Source organism: Oxyura jamaicensis, chromosome 3 (assembly GCF_011077185.1).
Source record: "Oxyura jamaicensis isolate SHBP4307 breed ruddy duck chromosome 3, BPBGC_Ojam_1.0, whole genome shotgun sequence".
In the NCBI taxonomy this organism is placed as follows: Eukaryota; Metazoa; Chordata; class Aves; order Anseriformes; family Anatidae; genus Oxyura; species Oxyura jamaicensis.
In genome coordinates, this window is record NC_048895.1 from 113,498,610 (window position 1) to 113,521,352 (window position 22,743).

Consider the following 22,743-nt stretch of genomic DNA (forward strand, 5'->3'; position numbering starts at 1 on the left):
GAAAGTAGGAAACCTACTAAAAAGAGGAAGAGAAGACTGAAAAAATAGAACCAATTGACCAGACAAATAAATAAGATAAAACCCATATAAAAAAAAAAAAAAAAAAAAAGACCCCTAAGGAGGAATTAAATGTAAGACACAAAAAAATCCCAGGGTACAGAAGCTAAGCAAAAAGAAAAACCAAAGACATCAGATTTCTGTTAAAAATGGTGAACAAATTCTTCTTGCCTTCATCCATATCAATAGGGTCTGGCCTGGCTGGTTTGGTTTCTGGATTTGGATCAATTTCTCCAGGTTTAAGTTTCCGAGGATCATCAGCAGTTTCTTCCTCATTGTCTCTCTGAGCAGCTTTGTCCCTAAAAACATATTATATGTATGTCACAAGGAGCTCTGTATTCCTGCAGGTGCAGAAAATCCCTTTCTTAAACCTCCCCCCAAACTGGTGAAAAATAAAGCTTGTACAAACTATCATGTATTAAACTTATTATATAATTAATAACTGCAGAAAAGATTTAGGAACATGGTAAATTTAGATAAATAATGTTAAATTAGATGAGAGAGAAAGGAACCAACATTGTTTTATATTACAGCAATAAAATATTATATGAAATATAATAATGACAAAGTCGCTGGTAGAGAACTTGGCTCTGGTAATCTTTAACAATAAGGACAATAAATCAAACCTTGTGAAGAAAAGGACACTTGAGATGCTTCTTCCTTGAAGTTAGACACATTAATTGAAAAGAAACAGTCCTTCAGGGCTTGCTTACAAAAGGACTGTCAACTTCATCACCATGGGAGAAGCAAATGACATATCAATACAACAAATTCTGCACATTTTCCTGCGATGCACCTCCAGCAAAGCACAGTAACTCACAGCAGAAATTCATAGTGCTCCAGACACTGTGCAGCAGTTCTTCCAATAATTGGGGCAATAGTTCTCCACTGGGTTGGCATTAGCTTGGCCAGGTGCAACAGTTTCTCCTCTTCTTCCCGTGACCACTCTGTCTTTTTGATGCTTGGGTCTAGCCATTCGTACCTGTTCAAAAGTGAAAAAAAAACGAAATGAGGAACAATTCCAAGTTATCCAATGATTTGTCTTGAATTAGTTCACAACAAGGTTTCCTCAAATCATCACTACGACATTTCAAAATCTAGTCATGCATATTTCAGACAAGTTTTTTTCTGTATAAAAGGATATATTACTACACAGTATTTTTATAAAAATGTATTTTAGCTTTAAAATGTATTTTTAATCCATTAAACAGACATTGACTCTTAATCCATTTCCGTCTTCTATTCTGGTGAAGTAAGGAGCCAGAAAATTAACTCAGAAAAATAAAGGTAAAAATCACAACAATCAGAAGTAGACTCATCTGGTCTGGCTTTTAGTGACTGGTTCACTTGCCTTTAACTGTGCCAGTACAGTTAACTTACACAGAAGTATTCCAATAAATATGTGTACTACTTCAGAAACTAAGTCAGACCAGTTGGATTTTGAAATGGGTTCATGCTGTATCTATTTGCATTAGTTTTAGGCTTCCGATTTTTGACAAACTGAAATTTCACAGTGCAGCTTCTAAACACACATCCTCAAGCCAAAACTGTCATTGTCAGAAAATTATCTGAAAGAGAGTTTAGTACCTGACAACTGGACTCGATGATCCTTGTGGGTCCCTTCCAACTCAGGATATTCCAATGATTCTAATTCTACTTCATTGGAAGTACTTGTTTTCATTTAAAATGTGTAATATGGAAAAAAAATCATGTACACACTTAACATGATCCTGCATTTGCTGACAGTCAGTGACAAAAGCGAACATTTATACTTTTGTTCCCATTACTGTCAATCAACAGCAATTTGTAATATCAACAATAACAGAATTAAACAATCTTAACTATTGTTCCATTCTGGACATAAATTCATCTGCAGTAGCTTCTAAATTGCCGCTAATTATGAACCTCATATTCCAAGTCATGGCATTTGTCACTTACCATCTGGCTTTGCACTGCTTTGCTGATTTCCTGTGCAGTAAGGAAGCAATACGAGACCACTGGTTTTTGCCATATTTCATCACAGCTGCTTTCAGAATTTCATCCTTAAAACAAGAACAATTTATATTGTTATGGATCGTGAGCATGCACAAAGCAGCAAGGCTGAGCTGTAGCAGCCAACACAGTGGGTTTCGTGTAGTTGGCTGACCCAGTGCAAACAGCATCGCTGCTCTTTTCCACATTTTACTCTCCAGATGAATGAGGATTTGCATTCCAAAGGCCACAGAAATCAATACAAGGGATGAAAAAGACAAGAGATGATTACTGGGGCCTACTTCACAGGCCTGACAGAAGCTCCAAAATGATTTGTTTCAGTGGTCTCTGTGCACTTTTTTTTTTTAAAGGTTCTGCATGTTTTCCTCGAGAACGGTGATAAAGAGGTAGAGAAGTGTTTGTCCATTTGGTGATGACACAACATTTGGAAAAAAAAAAAAAAAAGATACTTCTGGGTGGCTTTTTTAAAAGAACACCGTAAAATTACCTCATTCTCTATTTTGCACAGGTTAATGCAAATGGAATCTATCAACTGAACATGCTCCTAGGTATACGTATGCTTCATGAAAATGGAGGAACTTTGTACTAAGTTTCTCTTTTCCAAGTATATCTTAAAATACATCACTTCATTCTTTAGAGTGTTGCATCTAGAAGTAGTGATCCTGAAGCCCATACATCTCTGAGGAAAAATAAATGGATTCAGTCTGGGAGCCAGGCTGCTCACATCCAACAAACTGCTGGCAGAGTTCTGGATTTTACAGTGTTGGGTACCTCCTTTTGCTTTGAACTTGTCACCTAATAAATTTTACATTTCCTAAGTCCCTCTCTCCCTTTCTCCCAGGTAAGTGGGTTCATGACTTTTGATGTCCCCAAAGATCAGAAAGCAGAATTTTAAATGCCTCAAAGCTATTCTTATAGCGTTGTCCACCACAGATGTTGCTCTTCTATAACCTAGTAAGTACTTGTAGTTGTGTTCTGAATCTGTTCAGCTGCACGATGCAGATGCGAGCCATCAAGTACAGATCCTCTGTCCAGCACAGACAGCAATAAACTGATGAGGAGCTCTGGCTTGAGCTGCTACCCAAAACAATTCATGTCATTTCTATTAAAAACACAGCACTACCACAATGCCTCTGGATTCCCTCTTGGTTTTTGAATTTTACTCGGTGTTACGTGGCATGCTGCAGCCATACTGATGACATTAGCAGGCTTTTTGCAGGCACTGTCCTGACGACCTGGTATCCACTAACTCCACTTTGAATGCCTGTAAAGTTGTATGTATAATTGAAATATTAATTTAAAAAGCACTAAAACGAGCTATTTCATCTCTGATAAATAGAAAAAAGATGGGTGGAACAATAATCCACTGAACCTGCTGCTGTTTCTCTTAATAATCACAATTAGTCAGTAATGGCTGAATAATGGCCCTGGGTAAGTGCACTCGGCTATTCCTGTCCTCTGCTGGCCTCCAGCATAGCAGCCTCCTGACACAGAGCTGGTATGGCACAAGGGCTTCAAAGCACATGAAGTACACAATATAGCTATTTTCTGTTAATTTTTCTCACTGTTTTCTAGAACCGTGTACATGTCTAGTGTTCACAGTGGGAAGTTCTGGATTTTACAGTGCTGAGTACCTCCTTTTGCTTTGAACATGCCATCTAAAATAAATTTCACATTCTTTATTTTTTATTATTTTTCACTTGCAGTTCTGAAAGCACGTGATAGCAAAAATGGGAGAGAGTTTTGTTGGTATGGGAGGGTATTTCGCTGTTTTTCATTTTCCTGAAGGACAGATTCCTCCGTAAAAGACACTGGGGGCTGCAGATGAAGATCCCATACACTTCTGCACCAATTCCACATGTGAGGGGGTCTTCATGGGGAAGAGATTCCCATGCCCTTGCTTTCCCAAGGAACAAAACCCCTCCCTGTGCAGTACAGAACATACTCTAGGGCCATCTTTCTTAGGCCCATTTACTGGGCCTGTTTAGCCTGGAAAAGAGAAGACTGGGGAGACCGAATCACTGTGTATAAATATCTGAGGGGAGGGTGTCAAGAGGATGGTGCCAGTCTCTTTTCAGTTGTAGTCTCTAGTAGTAGTGTTCAGTAAGAGGACGAGACGCAATGGGTCCAAACTGAAGCACAGAAGGTTCCAGCTCAATATGAGAGGGCACTTCTTTACTGTGAGGGTGACAGAGCACTGGGACAGGCTGCCCGGAGAGGCTGTGGAGTCTCCTTCCCTGCAGATACTCAAAACCTGCCGGGATGCCATCCTGTGCAAGGTGCTCTAGGTGATACTGCTTGAGCAGGAGGTCATAGAATCACAGAATGGTTGAAGTTGGAAAGGACCTCCAGAGATCATCTAGTCCAAACCCCCTGCTCAGTAAGTTCTTCTGCATAGGTTGATGAAACCTCCTGTGGTTCAATTTATACCCATTATCCCCAGTCCTACCACTGGCCACCACTGAGAAGAGTTTAGCACCATCCACTTTACATTGTCCCCTCAGGCATTTATAAAGCTTGATAACATCCCCTCCCAATCTCCTCTTCTCTAGGCTAAACAGACCCTGCTTAGTTAGTGCTTCCTTGTAACTCAGATGCTCCAATCCCTTTATCATCTTCATGGCTCTATGCTGGATCATCTCTACAAATTCTACATTGCTCTCGTACTAGGGAGCCCAGAACTGCACACAACACTCCAGGTGTGACCTCACCAGTTCTGAGTAGAGGCAGAGGACCACCTCCCTTGACCAGCTGTCCACACTGCTCCTGATGGGGATACCATTGGCATTCTTACCCACAAGGGCACATTGCTGGCTCCTGGTTAACTTGTTGTCCACCAGGACCCCCAGTTCCCGCTCTGCAGAGCTGCTCTCCAGCAGGTCACCCCCCAGCCTGTACTGGTGTGTGGGGTTATTCCTCCCCATGTGCAGGACCCTGCAGTTGCCCTCGCTGAACCTCAGGAGGTTCCTCTCCAACCTCAGTCATCCTGTGATCTCCGAAGACAACACAGGGCTATGAAGGTGGTGAAGGGTCTGGAGGAGAAGGCATGTGAGGAGCGGCTGAGGTGCCTTGGTTGGCTCAGCCCAGAGCAGAGTAGGCCGAGGGGAGGCCTCATGGCGGCCTGCAGCTCACTCACGAGGGGAGCGGAGGGGCAGGCGCTGAGCTCTGCTCTCTAAGGACACCCAAGAGCCCGCAGCCCGCCCCTCCCCGCCATGTTGCGCACCACGTGAATAACCCCCCGCGCCTGCGCAGTGCTGCCGGGCAGCCCCTCCCCCGCACCTCTGAGCGCTGCGCCGTGGGGGGGGGAACTGGGGTTTTGGGGGGGGTTAAAGCAAACCGGGCCCTACCTCGGTGTTCCGCCACACGCCGCCCTTAATCATAATCCGCGGCATCTTGGCGGCGAAAGGGCTCGAGGGGCTTAGCGGAGAAACGAGCTGCGGGAGGACTGCAGCAGCTGCGACGGGGCCGGGCCTGCACCCAGGGCAGGCGCCGTTCGCGTTCTGCGCAGGCGCCGAAAGGGAACGGCGGGGGCGGAGCGGCGGAGAGGCTTGCGCATGCGCACAGTGGCGGGAGGAGGAGCGGTGAGGTGGGTCGGGAGTTGCTGCTCGGCGCATGCGCACAGCCGTTCCCCCCCCCCCCCCCCCCGTGGGGGGGGCTGCGCTCTGGCTCCCGTGAGGGAAGTCGGAGGGGGGTGGGGGGGGGGTGCCTCGGCCCTTCGCGGCGGTTTCTGCTTTCTCTTGCCGTTTCTTTCCCCTCTGCTAAATAAATAGATAAATAAATAAATAAATAAATAAATAGGTTTACAGGAAGGTCGTCAGCTCTCAAAAGGATAAATTCCTTAAGTTCTGTCAAATTCCCAAAGGGACGAAGTAAAAAAAGGGGGGAAGGCAGGAGGCAGAAGGTGGCTGGGTTTCACCGACGTTTATGGTGCAAGAGCAATTTGGAAAAAAAAAATAGTTTACACTGACACACTGTAACCAAAACAAAAATTGAGGTAGGAAGGCATGGTGCCATTCAGACTTTAACTGCTATTAAACCCCTGCATTTTGGCTTCAGATGCCTTTCCTCACGTCTCTTTCCTGCCATCATCCTTCACTCAAGTTTCTGTAACCAAATCACTTCATCCAAATCAGTTTCTGTCCCTGAAGCAACCCCTACAGCCTGATCCCACTGCAACAGGGGAACCAAGCCCCACAACCCTGACTTCTCTTCTGCCTGTCAGGCTCTCAGACTTCCGTGGCAGCCCCAGATGTGCAAATTTTGTGGGGAAAAGGTGTCATGGGCAGGAGAAAGTACAGATCCTACTGATGTCAGGGCAGTCCCTGCTGTTGTCCGTCCCAAACCAATTTTGGAGCTATATTTCTTTCCTCATGCTCCAGGCAATTATTCTTGCCACTGTCTTCCCCTAATTGATTTCTGTCAATAAATCCTCATACAAAGGGAATTATTAAAAACAAAGTAAAACATATGCAAAGTGGTGTTGATTCTATGTGGGTGATATATTATCCTTCTAGATATCCTTTTATCCTGGCTAAAAAGGCTTTCAAACCCTCCAGAAGGCCTTGTATCAGCTCAGACATAGGAAGAGTATCTTTACCAAGACCGTAGAGAAGGGTGGTTTCTTTACCAGATTACAGTTACCAATGCTTGCAAGAGCAGCTGAAGAAGTTCCAGTACCCCCAGGGTTACAGTAAATGAGGTTACAACAGTCACTAGTGGGTTTCCCAGGGCTCCATTTTATGCCCAATTCTCTTCAACATTTATATAAATAATCTGGATGCAGGACTCAAGTAAATACTTAAGTAATCAGTAAGTAAATTTGCAAAAGATACTAGATTAGGAGAAGCCATTGACTCGCCCAGGGGTAGAGAGGCCTTGTAGAGATCTTGACAAATTAGAGCTGGGCAGTCACCAATGGCATGAAGTTCAACCAGAGCAAGGGCCGGATTCTGCACCTGGGACAGGACAGCCCAGGTTGTACATAGACTGGGAGGGGAGAGGCTGGAGAGCAGCATGCAGAGAATTGGGGGGGTTCTAGCCAACAGCAAGTGGATCTGAGCCAGCAGTGTCCTGGCAACCAGGAGGGCCAGGAAATTATATATTAAATTAAATATTTTGGACCAAATAGAAAACTTCATAGGATGTTTTAGGAGAGGCTCAGCTTTTTTTTTTTTTTAAAAAAAAAAAGTCTGGAAGGACACCTTTAGCTACCAATAATAATATTTTTAAAAACTGAACAGCCAATGTCCTTATTTTAAAATGAATATGCCTTTGCATTCAAATACTTGACAGATTCATTTTCAATACCCAAACGTCCACTGCACTGCATCAAAAACAGAGAGGTAGCTCAGGAGTCATTAAATACTTTATTGATTCTTTTATTAGAGGCAATCACCTGAAATATTTATTTTTTACAAACTCAAGTTCCATCTGAAAATGTCTTCTCCTTACTTGCAACTAAAAGAAACTGCTGCTGTAAGCGAGCACTTTTTAGAAAAATTGCTTTAGCAGATTTATCACCCTTAAATCAGTCTCCTTCTGTTGCACAGTTCTCATGCAATTCTCTTTACCACTTTTGTTTATTCTTTGCACATGTTCTTTTGAATTTTTCAAGTGATCAGAACCATATAGTAATCCGGGTAAAATTTCCTCCATGCCTGCATGATACCATTAATATTTCCCCAGAACATTCATATTATTTATATTACGATAGTGTTTTTCTTTCTCACAAGTGCATCAGCTGGATAGCTCAACCATTTTAAAATCTGAATCCTTCTCTTGTTTCCAAATAGTGACTTCCCAGCTTATAGTAGAAACATCTGCAACCACTGGGGTTCACAGACACAGATACTGACTTATCTGACTCTACTGAAACTCAAAAGAACTAGATCACTTAATAAATCCCTTTGTTGGTCTGGCCTTAAACGCATGCATCAATTCATGAGCTTCCATTGGAAAACTGTTTTCCTATGTCACCAGAAAGCCTCTTTAATATATTATCTGTATTTATAAAGAAAATCATAAACTTGAGCAAAGTAAAATAGCAGTGGCAATTTCACGTTTACATCCTCTAAATTAAACTGTAGGCTTACTCTGCTGTTTTGTGGTCTGAGTTGTAACATTACTGGAAATAAGCATTATCCCAATTACGCATTAATTATGAATTTTAGGAATTATGCAATAATTCTCAATATGCAATTCATTTTCTTTCCTTACACAAGAGGGTAACACTGCTTTTCTAAGTCCCACTGAACATACAGTCAGTGCTGTCCGCACAAGAGCTTCTAGCACCATACAATTCTGTAGCAGAAGCGTTTGGATTTGAATACAGAATGGAAGAAACATCAATCTCAGCCTTTACCATACCATATGTAAGTGCCATTTGGTATGAGTAGTCCTTACTTGTGGTATTGCAGCTGCACAATAAAGCTCTTTAACAAAATAAGTTTTACAGTTCAAGCTAGGTGCTAAGGTTTGCAGCTTAAGCAGTATTTTTTGCAGTATGTCAGCAAATAGTTAAATCACCAACAAGGTTATTTGAAAAGGGTATTATCTATTCTAAGAAACAGAGCACAGCTGACTACCAGCCTGAAAAAAGAGAAGGCATTTTATGCAGAACTAATATTAGCCATCTACAAAAATCTTGTGAAGATTAACTTAAGGATTCCTAGTATCATAAAATATCTCATTAAGGACATTACTACTTCTGTGAGACTACTCAGAGAATTACCTGGAGTAAGTGCAGACTCAATTAGCTGCCTACCAAACATTTTACATATACACACATGTACAGAAAACACTTTCATATCCCATTTAACCTGCGATGAGATAAAATTCACATACCTCTGATTTTATGAGACGCTAACTTGTTCTCTTGCAGGTGTTACAGGAGAACCTGGTAGCAGGGAATGCAACTTACAGCAGATTGGAGTAAGCCTCCAAACCTACTGACAATTCATAACTGAAAAATTATTACTATACAACATAATGTACACTTCCACCCCTCCCTTTAAACATTCATTAGACAAGTTTTTTTTTTAGAAAAAGAAAATAAACTAAGCAAAAAAACTGTTTGCACTGACAAATATAGGCCAAACCATAACTCTGACCTCCTGGAATATAAAGGTTACAAAGGCATGAAGAGGCACCTCCAAGTTCTTCTTCAGCACAGCCTACACTAAAAACTGAAGCTCCCAGCAGAACCTGAAGCAAAGAAGCATCCCGAGTTTCACCCTCTTGACCAAAACACTACAGGCACCCGTTACCAGCCAGCATTTCAGGTACAGCAGAGGAACGTACAATAAGGAACAAATCCAAGACATGGACAGTTCTCAAGACCTGAGTGCCACCTTGCAAATCCCAAGCTTATCTACCAAGGTCACATCGTTGGTTATGTTCTCCTAGAAGCTTTTTGGTGGACACCACCACATTACAGAGATGTAATGCTACGCTTGTACTTGTTTTTGTGCATTTTCACATGCTTTTGGAAAGCTCTTTTATCTACTGTAGCAAAGTCACACTTTCTGCAGTACAACTTCAAGTGAGTCAGCACGTGGCGCTTCAGGTGGCTCGAAGTGCGGAAAGCAACGCCACACTGCATGCACTTGAACGGCTTCTCCCCAGTATGAATTCTTAGGTGCTGCTTCAAGTTGCTGTTGTGGACCGTGGTATAGCCACACTCTCCACATGTGTACGTTTTGACAGGGAGAGGTTTTTGTTCGTAGAGACAGACAGCAGAGGAGCTTTCGCTAACCGAGTGCAAAGCCAGGTGCCGTTTCAAGGACAGCCATCTGTCTGTGGAATAGTCACACTTCCTGCACTTGAGGTGCTCCATATTAAAATGCATCATTTTGTGTCGCTTCAGGTGACTGGAAGTACGGAACTTCTTTTGGCAAACGCTGCAGCTGTAAGGCTTCTCACCTGTGTGAGTCCTTATGTGTAGTTTAAGGTTGCTTAAAATGTAAGTAGCATACTCACACTCTGCACACTGATAGAATTGAGGCTCACGCTGTGCTAGAAAATCATTTCTTTTATCCCTCTGGATAACTGTCTGCTCTCCATAGAATTCTGAACCAAACATGGAATAGACACCACTTGAACCCTCTTTAGAACCAAAATCTCTTTCTGGACACAGACCTACGTTCATTTCAGGATGCAATCCAAGATTCTCCTCAAAACTGCTATCCATGTAGAGGCAGTGGCCAAGTTCATAATGATTCTCTACATGAAGAAGCCTGTGTCTCTGCAAACAGTTTGAAGTTTTAAATGTCTTATTGCATTCTTGACACACAAATGGTCCTCCATCTGTGTGCATTTTGAGGTGCAGCTTAAAGTTGCTATGAACACCAGTAGCATAGTCACAGTATTGGCACCTGTACATTTTAAACACCGACAAACTGGAAGGCCACGTATCCTCAGATGTATAGTATGCAGCATCTTCATCATCATCATCAGCTTGCCAATCACCATCTTTGACCTGCCACTGAGAGGAATCAGGGCTGAACAGAGGGTCTTCTTTGCACACTACAGCGTCCATTTCGTATGAATCCAGAACCTCTGATCTACTCCCCAAAATAGGTACAGTGTTGTTTCCATAGCTGCTTTCAGGAAATATGTTTCCAGAGTGCATTTTCTTATCGTCCTTCGCATCATCTGCCTGCTCAAAGTCTACTTCTGAAGCCAACATTCTACACACTCCCCCAGTGAGACTATTACCTTTATCAGAGAGAGAAACATGGTCCTGGGAATCGCTGTCAAATTCACACGCTTCATTTTTATATTCGTTGCTCTGGTTCGTATAACCATTATCGGTCACCTTGAACTGTTCGTGAAATTTCTTATGAAAGCTTAGATGTCCTCTCGTATAAAACACGATGTTACACTCATCGCACGTGTAACTCTTTGAAGGTCTTCGAGTTCTCTTTCTTTCACGTACAAAGTCAAGTTGCGGCCCTTGGCATGTTCCTTCGCCTGCGTGTAGTCTTCTGTGCCTCTTTAACCCACTGGTGCTCGTGAATGCTGACTGGCAGAACTCACAGGAGTAGGGTTTAGCCCCTGTATGGATATAGCTATGCCTCACCATGCTTGCAAAATACAATGAGAAGAAGGTACAGAACCTGCACTTGTACAGCTTATACCCAGCGTGCCAGTACATGTGATTTAACATGTAGGATAAGCTAATGCAGGAGTAATCACACTGAGGACACTGGTAAGGCGGTCTCTCTTTATGTCCCTTCATGTGATGAACAAAAATCCTGGGATTTGAGGAACCAAAAAGACAAAGTCTGCAGGAAAAAATAACTGGAACGCCCAGAGATGTAAAGTCCCTTTCAATTTTGATGAAAAACTTCTCGTATTTGCTTTCTTTTTTCTTGGTCTCTGATTTTCTTTCTTCAATTCTTCTTTGCCTAACTTTTCTAGCATTCATTCTATTTTTTCTTACCTTTCGCAACCTAGTCATTTTCTTATGAAACTTAATGTGATTCTTCAGGTTGACAGAAGAGAAAAAGGTTCTTTTACAAAAGCAGCATTTATGAGTTTTTTTATCTTTATGAGCTGAATGAACGTGTCTCTTCAGAAGTGCAGCGCATTTATATACAGAACTACAAAACCTGCATTTCAAATTTATTTTTTCATGCTTATTTATAGAACAAGATGCTTTAGAAAAAGGTTTGATGTTCAGACTATTACTGGGCCACGCTAAACCTTCTTGCTGGCCTTGTATTTCATTTGGGCTTTCATAAGGAGAAACGATATATTGTTGCTGATGTCTTTTTTTAGAAAAAGGTGTTAATGACTTATAAATATGCTCTTCGGTAGCATTTGATTCAGCAGAAATAGAAGCGTTCATCTCCAAGCCCCCTGTATCTTTTCGCAATTCTTCTGAAGTAGAGCAATATCCATTAGCAAACAGAGCAGAATGACTCTGGGTAGCTTCCGGTTCTTCTTTCAAGCCATGTTCCAAAACTGAACTCAGGGCTTCAAATTTGCTGCTCTTACTTATTGTGTTGTCAGCTTCATTACTTCCATTTATTGAAGAATCAGTATCTACAGGGATTAAAAAAAAAAGTCATACGCATGACATATCATACAACTATCAATGTTCAAAATTAATTGGTAGTAATAACCCCAAATAGCCTAATGTATATCACCTTGCTATACATTCCCTTCACTTAGGAAAACGTTTTCCTATCTCTACTTCCCTCCTAATGTCTCTGCCCATTTGCCCCCACCCTTCCTCCAACATTTAGATCATGTTTTAAGAGTAGAAATCCTTGTTGGATTCTTATTGGAAAGAAATCCTTCTTTTCACTTCATCTTTTCACTCTTTGTTTCCTCAGAGCTCTGAAGTTCACAAGACAAGCGTAATCTGTGCAGATTTTATGCAGAGCTTTATGCCAGAATTGTTGTCAAAGCACCGCCACCAAACTGCACTAGGGCTCAGTACTTCAGATGGCAACCTGCACAGTGCACGCATGATGTCCCTTTTGCTCCTGTCTGTCAGGAGTACAAGTAGCCTTGCTACTTCTTTATACCTCTCTAGTACCTGAGAGGAAAATAAATAGTATCCCAAGTTCATATTTTCAGATCTTTTTCCCCTAGTCACAGGTAGCCCATTCACAAAGTGCAGGGGAGTGAAACAGTACCAATTCCTTGGTGTTCCACTATTTTTCACATCAGTCCATGAAAGAACACACTCCAGTCTCTTTCTGCTGCGTATAATACAAATCTGTATTAGAACAATTAATCTAAAATAAATGATTTTGGATTATTCCTGTTTTCCCCACCTATTTCAGGCTTGAGATTTACTGGATTTCTTCAACCCCTGCACTAATCGTATTAACCAATTACCTTCCACTTTAACAGTTGCCACCATCTCCGTGGGAATTCCCAGCTGTTTCTCTTGGCTTCCAGCAGAAAGAACGTTTGCAATATCAGCATGTTCTTCTTCATCTTTGCACACCACTACTAACGCGATCTGTTCACCAGTGTTGATGGTCACATCTCTACCCTCGCTGTCAGCTGCGACGAGGAGAGGAATCTTCTGACAAGCGTCATTATCAACACATTCTTTCTGGTCGCTGGTTTCATTTATTTCATTAAGGTCTGCTTTGCAAGGGAACATTGGCAATACATTTTGATTGCACTTATCTTTGCTTGCATCACTCTGATCATTTAGAGATAGCTTCAATTCATTACACAAACTCTCCATCTGTTTTTCTTCAGAGTACTTCATACAATTATCCTTATTTGCAGCAATCTCTTTTCCTTCCGAAACACTTAAACCACTACTGGCATCTGAAGGCGTTACGTTGCTTTCTAGGAGAACGCTGGTACTGAAACCTGCCTCCTGCTTATACTCCTTCTTCAGCTCAGGAACAGTCGCTGCTTGCTCCTCAGCCTCATTATAGAGACACTCATCATCGTTCAGCACAAGGATCGTTATTGGGAGCATGATTTCAAAGACATCTGACTCTGAGAAGAGAAATACACTGCATTAAGGCTACTTCAGAAAGAAAGAAACGATTTTCACGGAGCAGACCTCCACGGTGCAGCCCGTGGTGGAGCCCCCGGTGGAGCAGGTGGATGTAGCCTGGAGGAGGCTGCAGCCCATGGAGAGCCCCCCAGGAGCAGGCCCCGGGCCGGAGCTGCAGCCCGTGAAGAGCAGCCCACGCAGGAGCAGGGGGCATGGGGGGGAGCTGCCGCCCGTGGGGGACGCGTGCTGGAGCAGTTTGCTCCTGACAGACCCACAGCGGCGCACTGCGCATGCGCACTCCCGTACCGCCGCCATATTGTGTCCCTCGTCTCCCGTCCCCTCAGCCCAGCGCGGCCCAGCCCACCCCGCGCCGCCAGCCCCTCCGCACAACCCCTACACAGCACGTACCGCTCCCCGCCGCCCGGCCCAGCCCCGGCAGATTCCCCGCAGGCTCCCCCGCCATCTCCGCACCCAGCCGGGGCCCAGCCCGCTCCGCGCTGCCAGCGAACAAGCCCGCCTCGCCTTCCATAACGGCCGCACTGCGCATGCGCACACCCGAGGGCTCTGCTCGGCGCGTAGTTTCTGAGAGAGGAGGGAGAGGAGGTCGGGGGTGGCATTGGCTGATTGGCGGGAGCCGCGTGGGGGCGTGGCTTGGCTTTGGGGGCGTGGTCTGCGTGTGGCGGGCTGCCCGCCTCCCCGAGGGGGCTGCGTCCCGTCACCAAAATGGTTCCCTGAGGGGCTGGTGACGGGGAGTGCCCGCCCGCGGGGAGTTCAAGTGTTTTATAACATCAGCCCCCATCCGTTTCGTGAGAAAAGGCAGAGAAGGAAATAAATTGAGCTAAACAGTGGTGTAGTAGTGAAATTGGTCGTTTTTACCCTAAAAAGATTGATAACGTTATCTATTGGTCCCGTGAGCTCTCAGGTGCTGCTGGCACCAAGCCCTCAGTCCCTTGGGAATGCTAGCCAGGTGCACAACAAGCAGGCTGACTTTCCTGTACATAGTGGCAGCCTTTATTCTAGAAGCCCACACTTTTAAAACAAGGGGGCTTTTCCTGAAGGCAGGGTTGCAGCCTCCTGTTAACAGATGGTGGGATGAAACTCCAGCTCAGTTAACAACAAATGGCTGAAATACCTGCCTTTCTCCAGCCATTGCAGGCAATGTTCCAACCTGTAAGCTCAGTCTTTGCAGTGCAGGTGGCATGGCTATATTTTCAAACAGAAGCAGCAAAGCCTCTAGGCAGGAGCTTTTATCAAAAACAAACTCCCACTTGATTTAGGCAAAGCTGAGAGGAATATTGCCTTCTGTGTTTCAGCTCTCAGGGATTTCAGGAATCTCTTACAGAGTTAGAAGGTTTGTGAAAAGCAGCTGCCGGGATGAGCTGGATGTCTTGCCTGGACTTTTGCTTGTCCCAGCAATCAGTAGAAAAATCTTCTTTTCTTTCTATGAGGAAAAAACAAACAAAAAATAGTACCAGTCTTCCTGCCAGAACTGTTTGAATCGCCACAAGAGGGCTCTGCGGTCACGAGTTCAGACTAAGGCTCAACAACGAAGAAAAACTGAAAATACATGGGAGATCGCAAATAATCTTGTCCCAATTTAGCCAGTCCAGAACACCTCTTGTGGAAAGGGAGGCAAATAAGATTTGAATTTCAAATAGAAAATGAGGAGGAAAAATACAGCACGTCAGTTGCAATTATCAAAGCCAAGAGGTAATAACCCACACATTTCTTCTTCCCATTCACAGGTGTCTCAAAATGCATAAAACCCGGCTGTGAAAAAGAGACTAGCCCGCAGGAAATCTACTGTGAATAAGATTACTTTTTGGGCTATAAGTGATGTCTGAATCCTCAGTGATGTGTATGTACACTGATACCTCACAGTGATCTGTGTGTCTCAGACATTTGCTGAATCGTTTTTCCTGAGCTTGTTCCAAACTTACATTTTAAAAGCACAGTGGTTAACAGCTGGAGGGAATATTCGTCACAACACCGACAGCTGATGTTTCTTGTAACCTGGGTCTGCACCTGAAGAAAGGAAGAAAATGAGGAAAAAACAACTTAATTGGGAATAGTCTTGCTCATATATTCTCCTGAAGGGAGATTAATACCTATTTCCACTCTTATTTTTTTAAGCAAAGAGGTGGGATACATGTGGCCCTCTGCATTTGTATTTGTTTGCATACTACCTTGTTTTGCGGAGCACAGTCTGATTACAGCAGACTGTGAGTGCTGCTGCTGTCTAAACACTATTACTGCCCTATAGTTGCACTTGCCACCTCCTGTTTCCTGCTCCTGCTTCAATTTCTAGGAGTGGCTGTGTGTTGTTAGCACTCACACAGGTACCGGCCCAACCTGCCATTTGTAAACGCTGGCAGGTGGCTACTACAAGTCTGTTCCTAGGCATTAAAATGTACTGTTGAAAACCTCAGGACAAATATGGTCAGCTGTAGGCACTTTCAGACCGTCATTAAAAAAAAAAAAAAAAAAAAAAAAAAAAAAAAAAAGATTTGGGAAAGAAATCATTCATCTATCAGCTAAAGTAAAGAGTGAAAAATTCTCCCTAGAAGGGTTGGTCAGCACACTATCAGCTGTTATAGGACTATGAGCTAGGACTAACAGCTTTCAGGGATCCAGGGTGTTGTGTAATAACAAATTGAGACTTAGTAACTAAATAGATTCATTTATTGTAAAACCTGCTTGGTTTTTTTTCTCTTTTTCAAACTTTTTTTTTTTTTTTTTTTTTTTTTTTTTTCCCTCCTCCAAACAGCCTCACTAAACTCTGTTCCAGAGGGAAGAGAAGAAAACACATCAGTGAGGAGCCAGTCATTGGCAAGGAAATGAGCAACACTTAGGGACAGAGCCTTCTAACACCAAATGCCCACCGAGAGATGCAGCAGGGAATGGAAGTCACATTAAGCCCCGGTGCACTCTTCACAGAAGCACAGAATGGATGAGGTTGGAAGGGACCTCTGGAGATCAACTGGTCCAACCCTCTGCTCAAGCAGGTCCCCCTAGAGCATGTGGATGTGCCTGATGATCAAAGGGGAAAAGGAGCTGTGCTGGGAGGAGTTCAGTGCCAGCACACTGGACAATATAGCTGTCAAACCGAGTCTCCCCTGAGCACATGTAAACTGATTTTTTCCAGGAGCTCAGCTATGTCGTGTTTTGGAGAACATAATGAAAACAGCCAAAGAAATAACATTGTCCCCAAGGTCACAATGTGGCTAGATTTCATGTTTCTGCTTCAAAGCACAGACATGCTAGAGCTTTTTCACAGTAGTGTAGGACTGATTGGATTTATATATATATATATATATACACAATATAAGGTACTTCTCAATATTGATTTTAGAAATAACTAAATAGTTTTAAGTGAAACTTTCTGAAAAAAAAATATAAATGTGAAGTAAATGTGGTAAAGGAAATTTCAACTTGAAAGTTGAAGCTTAGCAAGATTTTACTGTGGAAAATATGAGGAAATCTTACTATAGGATATTGGTACCTCTGCCTATGGTAATAATCTGAAAATCAAAAACTAAAATACTGACAGTTTAACAGAGAGTAATGAGCCGTCACTTGTCAAAAATAATATTGTAGGAAAAGGTCAGCTGTTTTGAAAACAAATTCCTGTGGATTGACAAGGGTAATCATAAAAATAAGTGTACTACTGCTTAATTGTCAGTTGCTGGGTACTCCACAACTGAAGGAAAGTATGTTTGTTTAATGGAAAGAATTCTGTGACTTACCATCTGTTTGAAGTTTTCTGTGGTGCAGCATGAGAGACGAAAAGACGCGTTTTACAGACAAGATGCAACCAGCTTTGTGGGTGGAGTTCAGGTCATCATTAAGACACACTGAGGCCCAGTCCAGTTGTCTGCACATTGGTGCTGTGAACTGTTTGAGAAGCCCTGTTCCTGCTGCTGGTCTTTAGTGTCGTACTCTCCAGCCCTGTGACAATGTCCCCCCTATCCTAGGACATCTGAAACACTAGGACATTTAAAATGCTGCTAGAAGCTTTTGTATGAACTGACTCAAGTCTTTAAAATGAGATTGAGCTACAGAGCTCAATCACGTGAAGTGCACCCCATATCTACAGGTATACCTGATGTCTAAGCTCCTATAGTAGTCTGCAGACCCTATGGAATAATTCAGCCAATCAGTCACCACAGACATGGTTCACTTACCTAAATGTGGTATTTAGTACCATTTGGGGTGCCACAGGGCAAATGAGACATCTGCATGGGCTGACAGATATGACAGATCTGATGGGGAAATTAGCCCTTCTGGAACAACATCTGTAGATCAAGCAAAATAAATGAGGGCACCTCAAATGGCCTCAGACACTTTTATTTAGACAGTGCAGTCTAGCTGCTGCATTCGTTCAGCTGAGTCTCTCTCTAGACTCCATCGATAACATTGACTGGAGGCTTAGATCAGTTGGCTCAACATGAATAACAATAGCAAGTTCATTTAGTTTTAATCTATCCCTCATGGATTTAAAATAACTTTAAACGTTCACATTTATTTTGCTAACTGGAGGCCTTTTGGCATGATCTGGTCATGTCCATCTTATGAAATTCTCTTGCCCTTTGAAACTAGGTGGCCAGATCTCAATGGCTGTTTGGAAATTGTCCGTCCATCTGCCTGTCTTTGCCAGGCTACACCAAGAGGTTAAACAGTGCCAGCCACCTGCACAGGCTGCAGAACTCAATCCATCTATATTGTAAATAGTCAGCAATGTACTGGCCTGGCTTGGATCCAGGCAAACTAAAAGTCTCCTAAGCAATTCCCTGGCACAGTTTCGGAGTTAGCATTGGCCAGGGACAATTTCCCAGTACAGAGAGTAAGACAGGGAAACAAACAGGGAGAATGACCAAAGAAGATTAATTTCCTTAGTAAATCAGGAGAAAACCTCTAGCACTAGTCATCTAGAATCAGGATTGTTACCAAATAAGTTAAAACCATGCCAGTCGGAAAAGCATCCACCTTTTTCTTCTCTTTTGTCCATGCTTAGAATAATGTGTCTCCTATCTACCCTTCCATAAGGCATCCTTTAAACTAGACACCTCAGGCCCTCCTTATGGGTACAAAGAAATAGGCACCTCAGTGTGTGATGCAGCCGACCTTTACATTTCTACATTAAAAGCAGATGAGTCTTTCACCTGTCATAGAGTATAAAGGGAATCCAGAGGAGCTTAGAGGGCTCCCATTCAAACCTACCTCTGTAATTTCCTGAGAAGCTTCTGTCTGCAAACTTAGTCTACTAATCACTAAGGTCCTCATCAACAGCAACTAAACGGACCCCTTCAGCACAGGAAACTTCAGAGTTAGGACCTTTGTTTTGGGCTGCAAAAAGGATATTTCGTTTGACTACACAAAGAGGTATTTTGTCTGACTACAACTCACAGATAATTTTATTTTTTTTTTTCTTCAAAACCTTGCTTGAAAATTTCCTCCAGAACCTGAACAATATGCTATTTACATGTGGCTTTCAGAATTTTAGCCGGTGTGGTTACTTTTCTGCAGTTAGGGGAACATCTCGATTGAAAACAAAATGTTTCTTCATGTTTTTCGCAACTTTGTTGTGTAGTCTGCAGCTGCTTCACAATCATAACAAAAATCAACTATATTATTCACACTGTCGGGAGTGAAAATAATGAAAAATGACGGAAAAGGAGAAGACAAAGCCTGTTGTGTTTGCAACTTTTTCCCTAGCTAAACACGTCAGGTCTGTTGCAGCCTGTTTCTGTAATTCCCTTCCATCTTAGATTATTTCATCCTAAAATAGTTTAGGTTATACTTTTAATAATGGAAAAATACAGGAAGGACTTTTTATGCGATACGAAAATTCTCTCCGGTATTATTTTTCCCCTGCATGTTGCAGAGTACCGAGTCTGACTTCAAGCAAATTTCATAAATGGAAAGACAAAATATATATATATATATTTCCCATCAGTTTGGTTTGCATAAGTGACAGTTACACAGCATGTTAGAAGTGATTGAGGCTTTCACCAACTGGCATGGACTTCTCATTAGAGCAGAACGATTGCTAGGGTGACTTATCAGTCAAAAGGCATTATATTTGCCATGGCTATGTTGAAATTAAACATAAATCACAACCCACAAGCAAGCATTGCTCTGATAAAAAGAATAAATTTCATGTAATCCTGAACTGAAGGAGCTTTTCAAGGAAATGGTCTAGGATTAAACTTATTTGGGCCATATGAATTCCCTGAACTGTCCCAAGGCCCTACCTTGTGCTTTCCCAGAGACCCACATGCAACATACTATAGGAAAACACTTAATTCTTTCCCTGGCATAGTAAATAAATAAATAAATAAATAAATAAATAAATAAATAAATAAACATCACTTTTTGTATGTTGGATTGTTCGTTTGTTTGTGTTTCCACAAGGTCATTTGCTGTGCCTGCATTTTAGCACATATTCCATAAGCAGCAAAGTTCACACTGACACACTTCTCCCTGGCTAAAGTTACCAGGAATCACTGTAATGCAGTTGGAAACAAAATAAAACATCTTTTTATTAGACAGGCTTCTCATCAAAGATGTTACAAAAGAGAGATCTCATTTTAGAGATGGAGAAATGAAAACGGAAGGGACTTTCCTATCTAAACAGAAAAGCCTGGAACACAGTCCTTCTCTCCCGTTCTGCAGCCCATGCTATCTCCTTGCACCAGTCCTCTTGCCTCATCCTGCAATACTGTGCACAAGAGAGAAATTTTACTTTCTGCCTCTCATCATTCCACTCTTTCACATGTTAAATAACGTCTTCAGGCAACACTCAGAGAAAAAAACTAATTTTCACCTTACCTAAAAATCCATACGAGGCTCATTTTTCACCAATCTATATTCATGCCTTATCTTTTTTTACCTTATCAAGTTGTTGAACACAAATGTTCAGTTCTTATCCCAGAGGGAGCCACATTTCCCTAATAGTTGATATGAGTCCATACATCTCAGATAAGTCTGTTAAGTTCACAAAGTCCTTTGGGATTTCCAAATACCGCTATTATGGAAATAGCCATTGTTATTCTTGTTTTTAATAGCTGCTGACAATCATGAATATTTTGAGGACAAGTGCCAAGTTAGAAGCTGTGTTCCTGAATAGACCTTTTAAACTACATAAGGACTCTATTACAAGTTTGGGGTAATTTTTTGAGAAGCTTTATGTTGTGTCTGGACTCCAATCCGAGAAACATCTGGTGGAAGCGAATCAGACTTGCACAACAAAGACTGGCAGTCATACTTACTTGTCCCCTTGTGGAGTCATTTTATAGCTTTCACAGAATCACAGAATGGTTGAGATTGGAAGTAACCTCTGGAGATCATCTTGTCCAACCCCCTGGTTATGTTAAAGATGTTCTGTGCTTCATCTTTGCACGGCTTTATGGAATTTACTTGAGCTGCCTGAAACTGAGCATTTCCATTTCATGACAAATGTTGAAACTTCACGATGTATTTTTATTGTCAGGATGGAAAAAAAAAAAACACTCACATGAATAAAAAGCTTTGTGCCCATTTAGAAAAGTGTTGCTTTAAAAATAACACACACACATGTATATATGTACATACATACACACACACACTTACATGCATGGAAAAATTCACTGCAAAATGAAATGGTTGATTCAAATCTTATTTTTCTTTTTATCTTTGAATTAGTTCTTTATTTCCTGACAAAACAGTTCTAGTAGTCCAGGATGGGGCTTATCTTGTCGCACTGAGATGAGATCCTGTCAGGATATGCTCCAGATAAGAGTGTTACTACTGGGCAATGGATTGGGTAGTTCCAAATATTATGGGAGAAATTCAGCTGCAGTTTTAGGGCATCTTCATTATGTAGTGTCCTAGATGAGATCTGCTGATCATATTTCTGCTCTCATGAGGGATTTTCTACAGCCAACAAGTCTAAGTGTAATCCAAGTCACTCTAAAGCAGATACCTACTCTTAGGCAGGTGAATTCCTTTCCAGTTTCTATTGCCTGCTGGTTCTCCAGTAACTATATCAGGAGCCTAGACTATATAGTGTACAGGTCCATTTAGGTTATACACTGCCTACCAGTGGGGTAGGAGCCTGCTGAGAATAATGGCAAGAATATGAAGCCTCTTGTCCACTTAATATTATTATTTTGGAATATACCCGAGACCATTTTGGACCCATATCTAGAGTATGAAACCCTGAGCAAGGCTATCTTGTCACTAAAGAAACTTGTCATATTTTATGTTGTTAAGTTGCTAGTGAGAACAAAACTCTGTAGTTTGTGCAAGGCAAAGCTGACTCAGATTAGTTAACCAAGGCTGAAAGCTACCTGAACCTGTCTCTGCAAGATCTTGTGTTGATTTAGCCGTTTGATTTAGCAATCAGATATAAAAACACATCATTTTTGAAGCTTGTCTTATGAAGATGCTTGGAGTGAAATTCTTTAGACCACATGTCAATGTCTGAATCTGAGAAAATTACCCCAGGCTCCCTTTATTGTCAATTGAAAGAAAAAGGCATTTAGAGTGTGAGTCATCTGACCTATTTTAGATGTCCATTTTGGAGTGATGAGTTGCAGATGAAATGCTGCTTCTCTTCACTGAGTACCAGAGGAGCAGAGGGCAATTAGCTTAGATGTAGATGTCTAATGGGATTAGATGAACTCCTCCCGTCCCCATTTCAGAGCACAATGAGGTTATGCTTTGCTCTATCAGCAGCAAATAGCTTTATCACCCAACAAACACCATGGCCAATATGAGATCTGGTCCAAGACTAATCTGCATGGAGATGGAAGCAGCCACTGGAACTGGAGCTCCATCCCCACTCGAGAATGATTCACATCTTGCTGAGGTCAATGGGAATCTTTCCATTTGCTTCAGCAGGCTCTGTGAGCCCTGGGGTTTAAGCATACATTAATTTAGCAGCTGGGTGCCACAATTTAAGATAACATCATTCTTCTGTTTTTTATTATTCATGTTTTGCCACTCTCAGAGCAGAGCTGGCAGAGCAAAGTGAGTCATAGACTAGTATGGGGGCTCAGTCAGCCATAACGGCTGGGTATATGTCAGCACAACAATCCCTTCCCATAGTGCCTGTCTCTTCTGATTTGGTGGATCTAGTCCACAGTCTTCATTATCACAGCAATCAATATTTAACCCCTCTGTCCATCTAATCCAAGGCTACCGCTGACATGTGTTTTATAAAGGGCAGCTTCCCC

At 42.3% G+C, this 22,743-nt stretch overlaps 2 protein-coding genes across 3 annotated transcripts in view; both read right to left on the reverse strand.

The window, feature by feature from the left end:
- Positions 1-5,549, reverse strand: part of CDC5L (cell division cycle 5 like) — a 34,480-nt gene extending 28,931 nt beyond the window's left edge. The window contains exons 1-4 of one of the 2 annotated variants that reach the window (XM_035321818.1): positions 5,397-5,549; positions 1,996-2,099; positions 878-1,039; positions 229-356 (exon numbers count right to left, since the gene is read on the reverse strand). In XM_035321818.1, coding sequence (XP_035177709.1) covers positions 229-356; positions 878-1,039; positions 1,996-2,099; positions 5,397-5,441 — 439 coding nt within the window. In that variant the 5' untranslated portion in view covers positions 5,442-5,549. Of the gene's footprint in view, positions 1-228; positions 357-877; positions 1,040-1,408; positions 1,626-1,995; positions 2,100-5,396 lie in introns of those variants that run through there. The other variant, XM_035321819.1, reaches the window with a different exon arrangement.
- A 1,862-nt stretch (positions 5,550-7,411) lies between these two features.
- LOC118164489 (zinc finger protein 493-like) lies at positions 7,412-14,072 on the reverse strand. Its single transcript, XM_035322033.1, has 3 exons — positions 13,934-14,072; positions 12,901-13,524; positions 7,412-12,096 (listed from the first exon to the last, which is right to left on the reverse strand). Exons 1-3 carry the CDS (start codon positions 14,070-14,072, stop codon positions 9,479-9,481), a joined length of 3,381 nt encoding a protein of 1,126 aa, XP_035177924.1. The 3' UTR covers positions 7,412-9,478.
- Between the last annotated feature and the right edge of the window lie 8,671 nt (positions 14,073-22,743).